Genomic DNA, 15,793 nt, shown 5'->3' on the forward strand with positions numbered 1-15,793 from the left:
ATATGACTTTAATTAATTCTTAAAACCAGAAAGGAGGAAATTAGCCACCATATTATTGTCACATTCTCTAAATTAAAATAATCAAAAGTAAACAAGATTTTGTTTCTCTAAGCAACTGACTTGAAAATCAACTACATTTTAGACTAAGATCCATCAATATGATTTCTGTGTGGGTAGGATATGTAGTAGTAGTTGCAGTAATATTTTGTAGTAGTAGTAACAGTAGTAGTTGTTGTTTTGGGAAACTATTGTAAAACACAGAACTGTAAGATTAACAAAATAAATGTTCCACTCTGTGGGCAGGGGAGGTAGGTGGCAGAGTTAATCCTAAAACTGTGCATACATTTTTTAGTCTGGTCTTTCCATAACAAACAGAAGAATCTAAATACCTTACCCTGCTTCAACCTCTGTCTATAAGTCATTGTATAGTATAAATCCTCTCTTAAAATTTCTTCATGCTATAAATGGCTAACACTAGGTGAGTATTCATTATGTGCCAAGCACTACTTAATAATTTATTTTACATAAATTATCTCAATTTTCGTAAAAATTCCACCAAGTAGGTAATATTGTTATCCCCAGTCTTGAAAGCAGTAAGCTTCTCAAATTTCACGTTTTTTCCACTACCCTGGTCCCACTGATAACACTGAGAAGAAGGGGTATTTTTAGCAGAAAGGTAACATAATGAAAAATATATTGGTTGTTTTTATTTTAATCCATTACACATAAGAGATTGTTTTTATCAAGTATATAATTTATAATTTTTAAAAGTATTTAGAACTAAAAGTATTACAAAACTAAATCGCTCTATCAGAAAAATATAAAGATTAATTCAAGTTGCAATGTGGGAAGTTTTGCATTCTTTTTACATAGGTGTTAACTGACTCGAAGAGCTCTTTTAAATATATCCTTCTGAGATGAAAGTCAGTTAACTTAAAGTTTAAGATTTAATCAAAAGCATAGAAGTTGCCATTTTATTAACCTGTTTTGCACTGAAGCCATAGCCAGCACAGAAATAATGTTGTAATCTATATTTCCAGCCTCTACCATAATTAAAGAAATACAAATGGTAGAGGAAACATTTTCATCTCCTCATATTCCCTCCTTCTGCAGAGGAGGAAAGAGGCCCATGCGAAGGATGCACCTTGTCAGATGACACTAATATTTACTAGAAAAACTATTGAGTAGAATTTAAGATTCACTATTTCCTAGTTATTTCCATCACTCCAGTTCTCCTTGAGGTTTTAATGATTAAAAGAATAGTACAAATTCCTTTTAAAAAAAAGGAATCCTCACCAGAGGATATGTTTATTGACTTGAGTGAGTGAGAGAGAGCAAGAGGGAGACATCGATCAGTCTGCCTTCCGTGAGCACCCTGGTCAGGGATCAAACCCACCACCTGTTGCTGTATGGGACAATGCTCCAACCAGCTGCACCACCCGGCCAAGGCCAAAACCCCTTTTTTAACACACACACACACACACACACACACACACAACTTTCCTATGAAAAATTGAGATTGTAACCCTAAGGCATCTTCTAATACTATTAATACAATATATAACAAGAGTCCTTGGTATTGGCTTTTACCAGAACAAAAGAATAATAACATAACTAATGACGTACTTCTACCTTTCAAAACCAATTCTAGAAATTGCAGGTAACTTCAGTGGGAAATAGAGAATTGGCTAAATAACAATCAGTACTTTTAACTATGTTTATACAATTCACTGTGTTTTCAAAATTTAGTCTGAGACCCATCAGTAAGAATGAACTCTAACACTCCTACAGCAGCAAGAATATCACATACTAAACAAATACTGACAGTAGTAGATACAGGATAAGGAAAACCTAAATCATAATCAGAAAGTTAAAAACTAAAAAAAATGAAAAAAATTATTAAATACCAACTGTGTGCATGATATTTTAAAAGTTGAAAAACAATTATATCAAGACAGCATATTAAGCCCCGGCTGGTGTGGCTCAGTGGATTGATCACTGGCTTGCGAACCAAAGGGTCAGTGGTTCGATTCCCAAACAGGCCACATGCCTGGGTTGCGGGCCAGGTCCCCAGTAGTGGGTGCTTGAGAAGCAACCAAACATTGATGTTTCTCTCCCTCTCTCCCTTTCTTCCCCTCTCTAAAAATACATAAATAAAATCTTTTAAATAAAAAAAGGAAAGCATATTAAAATTCTGAATAACAGTAGTAAAAGGAATAGATAACTCCTTTTTTGGAATGACACATTTTAAAGTTCTAAAGTTAGACCTATATTTATAAAAGAGTTTGGAAATGAAAACATTAAATTAACTTACAGGTGTGCTATGTGATTTCAACACATGTATAGGAGATACCACTGTCTAGCAGGAGCTAAGAAGTCTCGGATTTGAATCCAAGCTCTGTACTGGCCATGTGTCCTTGGACAAATTATCTCAGTTTTATTATCAGTAAAAAGGGGATAATACCACCTTTCTGGGCTTTTATACAGTAATAGAAGCCACAGTAATAACACATCTGAGGTGTGTAGATAGGTATGCTTACATATATGTATGTACATATATGGTTTCTAGGAATAAATTCTAAACAATAAATTTAATATTTATAAACTTGAGATATTATACCTAAAATTGGAGATTATGACTATTTTAGAAACATCAGGCCTCCATATAAAATTAATACTCTACAAAAATATTAACATATATTTTTAACTCTCTTCTCGCTCCTCTCCTGAACTGTTGGTATCACTCTTCCCTGGTTCTCCCCCAATTCTTTCTCAATTACTTTGTATATGCTCTTCTTGCTCTACCGAACCCTAACAGGTGTTATCCTCCCTAAGGAAGGAAAAGGGATCCCTTCTTAGTCCTCTTTGCCTCTCATTCTACATACACTACTTCACCTAAGCTAGACTTCCACCTCTACCTATAATTTTACCACTGACAAATTTCTCTAGCACTTCAGATGTTCAACAGGCACCATAAAAATCAATATATATCCAAAGCTAAACAGATTATATAGCCCCACCCAGCTTCAATGTTCATTTCCTCTTATAGTCCCTATTTGAGTAAATGACATCAATGACCACACAAACATCCAAGGAAAAACTTGAGAGTCATCTCCTACATCCTTGCCTTCCGTGGCTAATTAATTACCAGTCCTATTCATTCCGCTTCCTATGATCCAACCTCTCCTGCTCTACCACACCACTACATCATTTCTAAATTGGATAACTCAAAAGAGTACTCATTCAGCTTCAAATCTGTTGTGTTACCCTCTTCCAATACCTGTAAACAATAAATCTGTTCATATTACCTCACCATTGGTTCATGAACCACTGAAGTAACAGGCATGGAATACTCTTCATGAGCTAATCCCTATCTTCTTTTTCCAGTTTCTTTCTCTTTTTTTTTAAGATTTTATTTATTTATAGAGATAGGAAAGGAGAAAGAGATGGAGAGAAACATCAATATGTGGTTGCCTCTCATGCACCCCCTACTGTGGACCTGGCCCAAAACCCAGGCATGTGCCCTGACTGGGAATCGAACCAGTGACTCCTTGGTTCACAGGCCTGCATTAAGCCACTGAGCTACACCAGCCAGGGACGTCAGGTTTATTTCTTAACCTGTTTTCCTCCCTTCCCCTTCCCAAGTAATTCCACAATGTGTCATGTTATCTCATTTTTTTTTTGCAAACTGTCCTTTCAGCCTAGAATAGTACCTTATTGTCTTCAAAGAAAATTCAATTCATCACCAGCTCAAGCACTCTTCTGTAAAGTTTTCTCTAATATCATACCTAAGACAGATGTAATCAGCCCTTGCTTTTATGCATTCTCTATACCTTGGGTTAACTGTTTTAGCAGTTTTTATACAGCCCTGTAATTATCTTTTCCTTACATTCCTCTCTTATTAGATGGTGAGTTCTCCCTGAAAAAGACAATTGTGTCATTCCCTCTTTGTACTTCCTAGGCTAGCAGTGTTTAACATATAATACGATTTTTTAAGAATGATGAATATTATATGAATACGTCAACCATCTTGTAAAAATCATAATATGTAAGCATACAATTCATGAAGAATTTATACTCATCCTTTTCTCTCATTATAACACACTGGATCACTAACCAAAAATAGGCCAATTAATCAGCCTTAATTCCACTGCTCCCGAAGAGACACACCTATCCACCCCACGGAAGCAGTGCCGGACCGACTGCTCCCGCCTTCCTCCCCACGCTAGCGGCTGTAACAGCTTACGTGGGACAAAGGATTCTATTTTTCTGAACTACTTCACCAAATGCTTTCCTTACAACTGTGAGAAATCTAAGGCATTATTGTGTGCTTAATTACAACACAGACATATCATTACTAAAACAGAAAACATCACTAAAAGACTGGTCTGTACTTATAAAAATAAACAAAACCCTAAAATTTCATTATAAGAAGTCTCAGCTGGAACAAACAAGTAAGGTTTAGCAATACCGCCCATCTTTATCAACTTTAAAGTAAGACTATTTTACATACATACAGGAAAATCTATAAAGTACATAAAAACAACTTCTACTTTACTGTAAAATCTATAGATTTACATGTATGACTATGAATACCATACATACACATGAAACACCATTATGCCAATTTTTATGTCTATAGGAATATCCACTTAAGGAAACTGAACCCAAAGTTGTTACATGTGAAAATCTTTTAAAAACGCTTTTGAGCAGATGTTCATTGAGCTTAGAAATCTGTGTCTCTGTCAGTTATTTCAGGATGTGTAAGAAATTGAAAACTGGTATATTATTTCTTCATATAACTCATATTAGTCACTAAGACAGAAATACATATGAAAGAGAGAATTATCCTAAAGACTTTTTTTTATTTTAATCATTGTTCAAGTAGTTTTCTCCCTTTTACTCCCATTCCAGCCCACCCACCCAACCCTCCCCACTTCCTAAAGACTTTTATAAATTTGTTCTACCTTAAATTTTATCACTGTTAAAATTTCCCTAAGATAAACTTAACTTGGTCTGCATTTCCACCTCAAGATTTTAGTCCTGTAAATGTAAATTATCAGTGAGTAAATAACTGTCAAAGAAAAAACAATCTCTGAATTAGCACAGGGAGAAAAATCTCAATTTCCCTGGAAGAAAACAGACAAAATAACAGGAGGGTTAGTGTGGCAGTGCCTGTGAGGACCCCAAGGCAACAATGTGCTCTAGGATGCCCTTGACTAAGCCCATGGGTGAAAGTTCTTAAAGGCTCTGCATCCTCTGGGACACTTAAGGGCAAGGGATACTTCATACATAACTAAACTCAGAGTCAGAAGAGCTGGGTTCAAGTGCAAATTCTGACATTTGCCAGCTGTATGACTTGGTAAAGCAATCACCATGAACTTTAGTTGCCTTTTCTATGAAAAAGAGATAAATGATTTATGTGAAAGTACTTTACAAACTTTAAAACTAGAGATGTAAGGTATTGTCAAAATACCGTAGTATGTTACTATGTGAATCAATTTTGCTCATACTTTACTGTGAAAAATTTCCCAGACACATATTTAAGAGTGAACTCTTATTTTGACTACATACTGGTCATTTTACTTCAATATTTAAAATTTTGGCTTGAATACATGAGCACTATGATTTTATTTGATTCTTCAGTATAAACGTCCCCGTAGCATTTTCTGGTTCTACTGTCAGAGAAAGAACAATTTCCTCCCTGCCCTGACTTTCTACTCTGACCCTGACTTGGGCTTGCATGCCTGTAATCGCCTATCAGGCATCACTCTAGCTGTTCAGACAAAATTCATTTTATCCTTCTTAACAAAACTAATCTTCAATTTCATCAAAAAGTTGTAAAGAAACATTATTTCAAAAGTGAAATTTCCCTCATCATTTGTTTAATTAGTGGAGCATTTTCTCACTCTCTTACGTCAAAATATCATGGAAAAAAGAGACACTTCACACAATGAAATATACAGGTGATGTATCATACAACTGTACACTTGAAACCTATATAATTTTATTAACCAATATTTAATTAAATGGGAAAAAAGTTATGTTAAAAAAATTTTAATGAGATATTTAACAGGCAATGGAGAGCTAAAGAATGAGAAAAGGAAAATATTGACTTATAAGGAGTCTCTAGAAAAAGACAAAATTTTTGTTTAATAGTACCATTAAAGTTCTATTGGAAGATGAAAAAAAATGAGGTATTTGACCTAAGAGCTTATGAAACACCATCGATTTAAGTTCTGGTGTTCAGCCTAAATCAGGTGTGAGTTAGGCTTCAAGAAAAACAAATACAGTAAGTTTATACACTTAAAAATGGTGGGATGTCATATGACATACAATATATTCTACATACATGACTTAATAGAGCCACTTTTATAATGGGATAAAATGCATAAGCAATTGAACAATAACAAATCATATGAAAACTAAAATCTAAATATTGTGTTGTATATCATAAATATATATATAATTTTTCACTATCAACCATACTTCAATAAAGCTGAAAGAAAAAGAACATAATTGATTTTAAAAAAATAAAAGAAAACTCAAAACAGTATTAACTTATATTTAGGATGTGCTTTATCACGGCCTTTTCTGCACTGGCATAATATAATTTCTTATTTGCTAAAGGGGGAATTAAAAGGAAATGAAAATTTGGAAGTAACTATCAATTTAATAATTTAAATAAAAATTGAGTGTAATAATTGAAGTGGTTACTGCTATAATTTTACTACTAATTTTAGGATTCTGAATAAATTCATCATTTATAAACCTCTGAATAAATTTAAATACCTAAGAGGAAAAAATAGAGTTTTGAACATAAAACTAAAATTCCTTTATTAAACCCTTACTAATATAACAATTTTTGGAATGTTATCAGCCAATGCCAAACAGCAATTGAGAATAAGTTAATGAAAAAATAATTTATATTAGTAAAATTATACTTCCTTCTAATTCAAACAGACTATATGCTAAAACTCCTGTGTACCAACAACTTCCCCATTAAGCATAATACCAAATCACTGCATATAAGTAGGATTTAACTGCATACATCAAGGGGGACAATAAGTACTAAATACTCAGTAAAAAAATAACTTTCAAAACATTAAAGTTCTAGGAATCAAGTAATAACCCAAAATAAAATATCAAAATCTAATATAACTAGCAAGAATTTTAAAACTCAGTTGAAATTTCCTATGCTTGTATATTGATGGTGGAAATTTCAAGTTAGTTTTGATTAGTCTTTTGCTTTGAAATCATTCCAAAATCACATATACATCTTTTTACCTTTCTAAAAGGTTTTATTTGTTTATTTTTAGAGAGAGGGAAAGGAAGGGAGAAAAGGAGGGAGAGAAACATCAATGTGTGGTTGCCTCTCAAGTACCCCTACTGGGGACCTGGCCCGCAACCCAGGCATGTGCCCTGACTGGGAACTGAACTGGTGACCCTTTAGTTCATAGGTCAGAGCTCAGTCCACAGAACCACACCAGCCAGGGCATATATCTTTTTAAAATAATGTACAAATATGTTTAAAAACCAATATGTACTGACAATTTTTATAATTACTAATATTTTAGCACTTAAGATATTTATTTTTCAAAAGATTATATTATGTATTCTAAACAATTTTTATTTCTTGTGCTAATCACATTAAGTAATATTTTAACTCCAGTAATTTGGAACCAATAGTTAGCTATACATGACATTAGACAATATTATTTCCAGAATTCACATTGATTCTCTAAACAATAACTAAATAGAGATAGCATCAAAACCATGTTCATAAAAATCTACTTTAGTTCCAAATGACAATTCTCCCAACTATATACCCTTACAAAAGTATTAAAGAATCATGCCATTTTACAATATAAAGTATATTCATAAATAAAAGCAAATATATACAACTTTAATGCACTTTAACATGCATACCAATATAGTAAAAATGTCTTTTTGTGTCAACAGCAGCTATATACAGGACTCTGTGGGCAGTACAAGTTGTCATTATAAAAGATTTTCTTAAATCTAGACAATGTGAAAATTCTTCAAAAGAATTCAAGTTCAAGGACAATTTTTTATTGTCCTAAGAATGGTATATTATTTTAGAACCAATGTGAATCTGATCAATTAGTATGGCATTTATTTACTGAGTAATCACAGTACAAAAAGAGCAGATTATTCATGATTCTTCTAAGTACAAGAGTAACTATTTAAGGTATATAATCACTACTAAAGCAGATTAACATAAAAAGAATCTGAAAACGCAACAAAAAATCACTTTGTCTGTATATGCTTTCAATATGCCATAAATATAAACTTTTAAAATTTTTACCCTGTTTGATACTTACTTAAACAAGACCTTTTGCCAGCTGTGCTTGCACCACCTGAACACAAATTGCCTCCTCGATGAATTAATTCAAGTTCCAAATTGGTTCTGTAAGTAAAGCATTATAGTGTATCTCAGTCATTAGGCTGAAGCAATATTTTTTTATTTGTCTTACTGATACGACTGAATCAAAATAAAGTTCTTCATGCATTATCAGTACAATTTTATTTCTGATACTTAGAAATAAAAAAGAGATAGTTTATCTGTCCTTACTTATATGTTCATGTTTATACCTGCAAAACTGCATACACATCATGGTGTAACTTTGAAATGCCAAATGTTGGCAAACACGAAAAACTAGGCCATAAGGAAAATAACCACATAAACCTGCAAATGAATCTGAAGAATTTGTACTCTGTTAGCCACTGAGTAGGTGGCCACTGTCATACAAACACAAGGGCACACCAGTTTTTCTATCAGCAGAGCTTAGAGGGCATCTAGAAATCAATACTAAGAAGCAAAATCACCGACATCAAAGTGGCTAGCAACAACACATAATTAACAGCAGTCCTTTTTATGGATTTTTAAAATTACAGTTTTATTAAAATACTTTGTCTAACTAATGACACTGCTAAGCATCAGTAGTACTATTCATATAGATCTGAAACTATGAAATATTTAGCAATTATTAACTTACAGAATAGCAATAATTAGTAAATTGGCATTTCAAAAATCAAACAGATACAGAATCTAGAGATTTACTCAAAAACAGTAACAAAAAATAGCCATTTTTGCCAAAATAATAAGTAAAAATTTTGAATGACAAATTATGTATATTTTAACTTCAACAGTATTAATAAACTTAAATATACTTTTATTTGCCACAACTAAAACTGAATAAACATGTTTATATCCAAAATATGCATTTAACACTACTAGTCAGCTATATCCCCCTCTTAAAAAAAATTAGGTAGCCAAGTTTCAAACTTACTCTTTACAAGTGAATTCAAGAATGAATATTATGCTATTTTATTTAAAACAAAACATTTTGAACTGGTTGTGACTGTATTTTGAACAAGAATGTTTCAAAATGTTATTTTCATATATTTACTTATAAACACAAACTGTTCAAAATATTAAATATTCCTAAATCTGTACATTTGCCTCCCACTTCTAAAGGAATGCTTTAATCCTATCTAGTTGTTGGGGCTAGGGGTGGGCAGTGAGTCAGGAGGGGGAAGAAAAGCAATTTAACACTGATAATGTTTCTGCTCAGAGCTCCATCTGGCTGCTGCTGATAAGGGCATCTGTGTGACAAGGAAATTTTCCACCCTTCAGGCGATTTGCATTGCTCACTGAACTTCTAAAAACCTACCAGCAAGGAAGCAGGGACAAGGATTTCATGTTAGTGGACAGAAAGCGAGCGGAGACCAGCATGTGTTCCTTCATCAGGGGAATATAAATGAGATCAATACATTTTGTTTTCACAAATCTTCTGTTGCCTAATCTGTAGGAAAAAATTAATGGCTATATTCTCTTATAAAAACTAAGATTTCCTGGACAGTACTTTTAAAAGAGCTAACCAGAAACATGATTCTTATAATCGAACCTCAGAACTAGAATGTCAACTTTTATTTCAACATAATTTGCAAAAATATTCATTAAAATATAAAAACAAGAACAATTCTGTTTCTTCAATAATCAAATAAGATACTTTAAAGGATGACGAACATGTTACTAGGAGTTTTAAAGAATTCTTGGAAAAAAACTACTGAATGTAATGAATTATTTCAGATAATGGTAGGACAACCTCCTACACAACATCCTTTCTGGACTAAAAAAAATACTATCTATTGAAAGGTTAATATCATTCAATATTATCTAAAACTTTAAAAATCAACGTCAGAGGCCCTAACCATCAGCTTTTCCTTATTTCATTTACAACAAAATTGGCCCTCTAATTTGACACTGCTGGAAAAAAGAAGACACAAATTTATCTTGTGCACCATTCCTGACCTTCCTTCACTGCTGAAAATCACAACACAATAGTTTTCCCTGCCCTCCTAAATGGATGATGTTAAAATAAAGATGTTCTGGGAGCAGGAGTTTTCTGGGCATTCCAACAATTTCTTCTTTACTGCCCTCAAAAAATCTTCTAAGGCTTCACCATACAAATAAAATTAAAAACAAAGATATACTCACTGTCGTACAAAAAAAAGCTCTAAAAAATTATTAAAGGAAATAATTTTATAGGCTAGTTACCCACTAGCAATATTTTGTTTCTAAACATCAAAAAATTGGAGCTCCCCAAAGAGCAAACAAAATTGCTTATTCAGCAGGAAGAAATTCAGCTCCAGGAAACTAGGGTTGCAGTCCATTCAAATTACTAATGTCAAATAAATAAACTTGTACATTCTAATCAATTATATATTTAAGAATCATGATATTTAATTCAAATGTTAAGTAATTCAAATTAAGTTTATTTCTAAATATTTTATTTAAATATCTAAGCATTTCTGATATTAATATTTTAATACCTACCTTTTAGGCATAAAAATACTCATATCTATAACCATAAATATTTATGAAATAATGTTATATAGTAGGCATAAGATAATTAGAAAGAATCTGGTTACCTAACTTGAGAAAATTACATCCTATTCAAATAATTTACAAAATACTTTTCTTCCTTCAATTCCTGCTTTTGTTTTCTGAGTCAATTTGGTTTTTGTTTTCTTTTTAATGACTAAATAAAACTTAGAGAAAGCATGCAATCTCACTGTGAAAACTTGGCAATGCCCTGGGTAATGTTAACCAAAGGAAAATGAGGTTTTTAAGCATTATATATTTTCTCACTCAGAATCATTATTTTCCTGCTTTAGAGTTTATCATTAAGGATCTGAGAAGTATGAGAGGAGAGAGTGCATGTTCTCTGTATGTATACCTTTAGTATATAACATCTGACATTTGTCTCTGCTTCTCTATAAAAGAGAAAAACTAAAATATGTTGATTTGAAAAGTCTCCTGCATTATCACAGCAAGCTTTATTCTATAAGTTCAAACCAACAAAAAAAAAGAATCTAAAAACTTCTGCTAAACTAAATTTAAATCAAATTATTGAATTTATCTTTCTATAGCAAAATTCCATATATAGATCATTCCCATTCAACCATGACTTTATTATGAGGTCGATCCTAATAAAATCAAAGGCATAAATATATAATCAACGTAAGTGTGCATGTGTGCAGTCATGCATTGCATAGCAATACGTCAGGCAATGGTGGACCCCATATACCACAGTAACCCCGTAAGATGAGATGGAACTAAAAAACTCCTATCACCTACTGATGTCATAACTATCCTAACATCACAGCAGAATACATCACTCATGTGTCTGTGGTGAACCTGTAGGTTTGTCTGTCTGAACAACCTACTGTGCTTCCAGTCATATAAAGTATAGCACATACAATTATGGATAGTACATAATACTTGGATAATACCTGGATAAGAAACCATGTTACTGGTTTATGCATTTACTATACCACACTTTTTGTCATTATTTCATAGTGCATGATTTCTAGTCATAAAGAAAGGTTTGCTATAAAACAGTATACCATGTTATACTGGCAGCCACCTTATATATCTCATGTTTACTGCATCTGTTTATTGTATTGTTTTTTCCTGTACTTGATTTAATATTGTGTTTATTTGTACAGTAACATACTGTATAGGCTTGTAGCCTGGGAGCACTAGGCTATATCATACAGCCTAGGTGTGTGGGCTACATCATCTAGGTTTGTGTAAGTATGTTCTATGATATTCACATGGCAACAAAATTACATATGGACACATTCCTCAGAACAGGTCCCATTGTTGAGTAGTGGAGGACTGACTGTGTGTGTGTACACACACACACACACACACACACATCATAACTGAGTTGACTGACATTCATCCCAATCTTCTACAGCATTATTACCACAATAGAGTACAAAAGTTTTGTAGAACCTTGAAACCTTGGGAAATTAACTTATATTCAATTAAAAAATAAATTATATTCAATTCACTTTACTCATAAAGTGTATTTTACTGCAAGTATGCAATTGGTAACTATCCAGAGACAAAATGTTAAATTAACTGTTATATCTTCCCCCAAAGCATTCTGGATAAATAAATAACAACAGTCATGAATGTGCAGACTAGAAAGTTACTTCCCAATTCATTAGATCCTTTTATATCAGTCTATGTCCAGCATTTGCATTCTTAAACCAAAGATAGTGTTTCCTTATCTTGAGTTCTAACATGCTTGCTTCAATTCTCCTGAATCTGGTTCCAGAATTTTCCTGGGTTCTAAAGACAACACATAACTTTTTTACCCTCCATTATGCTCTGCTCCAGGAATGGGGCAAAGAGAATGGCCATGATGAGCTACATTCATTTATGACCTATAGGTCATAAAGAACACTAGAGCATGACTCAGGAGATCTCTAGTCCAACTCTGCCACTAATCTGCTGCATGACTTCCAGTCACATTATCTCTCTAAATCTTGCCTATGACAACACTACTTGGACAAATATGAAGCATGCTTAGAGAATAACAGGGGCCAAGAAAATCAGTTCTGGCAGAACATGTTTACAACTTTCTAATTGGGCCCATTTCTTCACTATTTACTTCTTTTATGGTTCTTCATTTTCATTCAATTAAGTTTTCTAAAATTTGGAACTATTTCTTAGATATTGAACGCCTACTCAGTCAATTAGACTAACCCTACCTAGTGTGAAAGTTGTGAGTTATTTACCTGTGCTTTCTTGAGCCTCCGGCTAGCTACTAACAGAGACTTAGGATGTGCCTAATCTTATGCTTCCTCTCCTTTACTTAACCAACTATAGTCTTCAAGGATTTTATTAGATCTTCGACTAGTTTAAAACAAAATAAGTTCTTCTGTTATTTTTAAAATAAATAGTGTTTAACATAGTGCAATGTTTTAGTTCTCAATATTATCACTTGTTGACAGACCTTGAATAGTGATTTCTTTTTTTTGATAAAGATTTTATTTATCTATATTTAGAGAGGAGGGAAAAAGAGAGGGAGAGAAACATGTATCGATTGCCTCTCGCACATCCCCAACCAGGGAGTTGGCCTGCAACCCAGGCATGTGCCCTGATGCGGAACTGAACTGGCGGCCTCTTTGTCTGCAGGATGACATTCAGCCCACTGAGCCACACCAGTCAGGGCTGAACAGTGATTTCTTACCACCACTCTTCACATATAATATTTACATACTCTGAGATAGATATCTGTCTCAAAATGTTAATAACATACTTTTCCCACATATTGCATAATGCTTAATGACACTTAATATTTCATTAAAATAGACTCTTTAGAAAAATGAAGAAAAACTATACTTTTATAGTCCTTTTAGGAGGTTCTAAAACTAGCCGTAATTTCAACTAGCATTAAAAATATGCCTTCTTCAAATAAATATGAATGACAATGGATAAAACAATAAACATGACCAATGAGTAAATATAAGAATATATACTATATACACCTACCTAGCAACAGAATACATAAAGAGAAAATCATTGTCTGGTGAACCTGGGGTCTTGCTGTAGTCTCTGTACTTCTTCTGAGTTGTATTTTTTATATCTTTCATTACAGATTCCATTTCTTTACTTAAGTTGGTTTCAGACTGTTAAAAATACAAACAAAAATACAAAATTTAGTTATATTCAGTTTTCTCTAATAGTCTAACACTACAATGTTTATCATATGAACATACTAGAAAATTAAATTTAAAAAGTACATTAGCTATCTGCTATAAATATATTTAGTGCAGAAAGATAAAACAGATCAAAGAATATTTTCTCTTATGTTTGAGACTGCTAACACCATATAACCCAACCATGAACTAACCACACAAACTACATTATAAACAAATGAGTGGATGTCATTAAAATAATATTTTTGAATAGTTCCCATGTTTATAAAAAACCTATTTTCATTTTTCAAAGATTGATATCAATGTCCCTTACTTTAAGCATATTTTAAACATGTAAAATTTAGAATTACCAAAAAAACAAAGCACACAGACTCTAAAATTAGTCTTCAACTGAGAAAAGGGATAGCTAGGAGGGGATTCTGAGTAACTTCCAAAATGAATTTGTTTCAAAAGTCAAATATTCAAAATTTTCATAAATTTATTGCATAAACCAGGTATAGCTGTCACGTTTCTCAAGAAATACAATATCATAAATATATCATAAAGGTGAAATATTTGAATTTAAATCAAATAAATCCTACTGGATGGGATAAAAGATGGGTTCACTCATACTAAATCACACAGTAAAATAGACTGACTTATGGTGAATGGTTCAATCAAGTATATACAATATTTCATCTAATAATTATAATTATTATAATTATACATACATAATAATTATACATACATAAAATGTATCTGTGTATATGTATAAATATATCATCTTAGTCCTAATATACTTAATGGACATATTTTTAAATTATTAGACTATGCTTTACATTGCAAGATACATAGATATAGTTTCTTTGTTTATTTGGTTTTGTTTTTAAACATTTCAACATCTTTAAAAAGTTTAACCATATCTAAGCTTATGGGATTTCATGATCTGAGAAATATATATTAAAACCATAACAACTTAGACTAAGGAAAAGTACAGCCTTTGGTAAACAATTTGTTCTATTACTCATTTTTATTTTTAATAACCACAAATAAAGAATAAAACCTCTAAAAGCAATTTCTACTAAATGTATAAAGGCCCAGAGTAATTTAAAAACAGAATGAAAATAAAAGCTAAAAAGCAGAGCTGAGTTAACCAGGTTTTTTCTGCCTTACAATGATGCTTACTGGGAAAGCTCCCGGCTGTCCCTGCAGCTCCTCCACCTCCTTTATGAGATCTTGTATGCTTTTGTTACTAGGACGTTGCCAAAGGTTATTTTCCACATTGCTTCCAGGATAACAAGGAAGGACACTGTTCGCAAACTGCCTACAGAGAGGACACGTGAATTCTCCTTTGTCCACTGAGAACCCCTGAAGAACCTGGTCATTCTAAAAGATGAAATAAACATAACAGATGTATGATGCACACCTTAACATAGAATAAAATTTATACCACTACATTTTATAGTAAATAAATGAACCATACAAAAGAAAGACATCCCTAATATATGTCATAAAAACATAAAATCTCTCATTTAACTGTTGAAGGTTATCAAATCACCTCTTATCTCATGGCAATCATGCAATAGTTGCCATCACCAATGAACAGCTTAAGCACCCTACTCTTCTCTCAGTACTAAAACATTCAAGCAATGAGGTAATCAATCTGAAGTGTGGATTTAAGATAAAGAGTAACCAAAAAAGTAGGCCACATTAAAGTGGATCACCTTTCTCTTACTCCCTGGCTCCTGTTTTCATAATCTATCAGTGA

General features: G+C 32.6%; 1 protein-coding gene across 6 annotated transcripts in view; it reads right to left on the minus strand.

Annotated features, from left to right (window-relative positions):
* UBR3 (ubiquitin protein ligase E3 component n-recognin 3) overlaps positions 1-15,793 on the minus strand; it is a 203,918-nt gene that overhangs the window by 42,043 nt on the left and 146,082 nt on the right. For 4 of the 6 annotated variants that reach the window (XM_036023319.1, XM_036023318.1, XM_036023323.1 and 1 more), the window contains 3 exons: positions 15,199-15,411; positions 13,880-14,016; positions 8,346-8,431 (listed from right to left, as the gene is read on the minus strand). In XM_036023319.1, the coding sequence (XP_035879212.1) occupies positions 8,346-8,431; positions 13,880-14,016; positions 15,199-15,411 (436 nt within the window). The remainder of the gene's footprint in view (positions 1-8,345; positions 8,432-13,879; positions 14,017-15,198; positions 15,412-15,793) is intronic. The other 2 variants (XM_036023322.1, XM_036023320.1) reach the window with 1 other exon arrangement.

Source organism: Phyllostomus discolor, chromosome 4 (assembly GCF_004126475.2).
Source record: "Phyllostomus discolor isolate MPI-MPIP mPhyDis1 chromosome 4, mPhyDis1.pri.v3, whole genome shotgun sequence".
Classification (NCBI taxonomy): Eukaryota; Metazoa; Chordata; class Mammalia; order Chiroptera; family Phyllostomidae; genus Phyllostomus; species Phyllostomus discolor.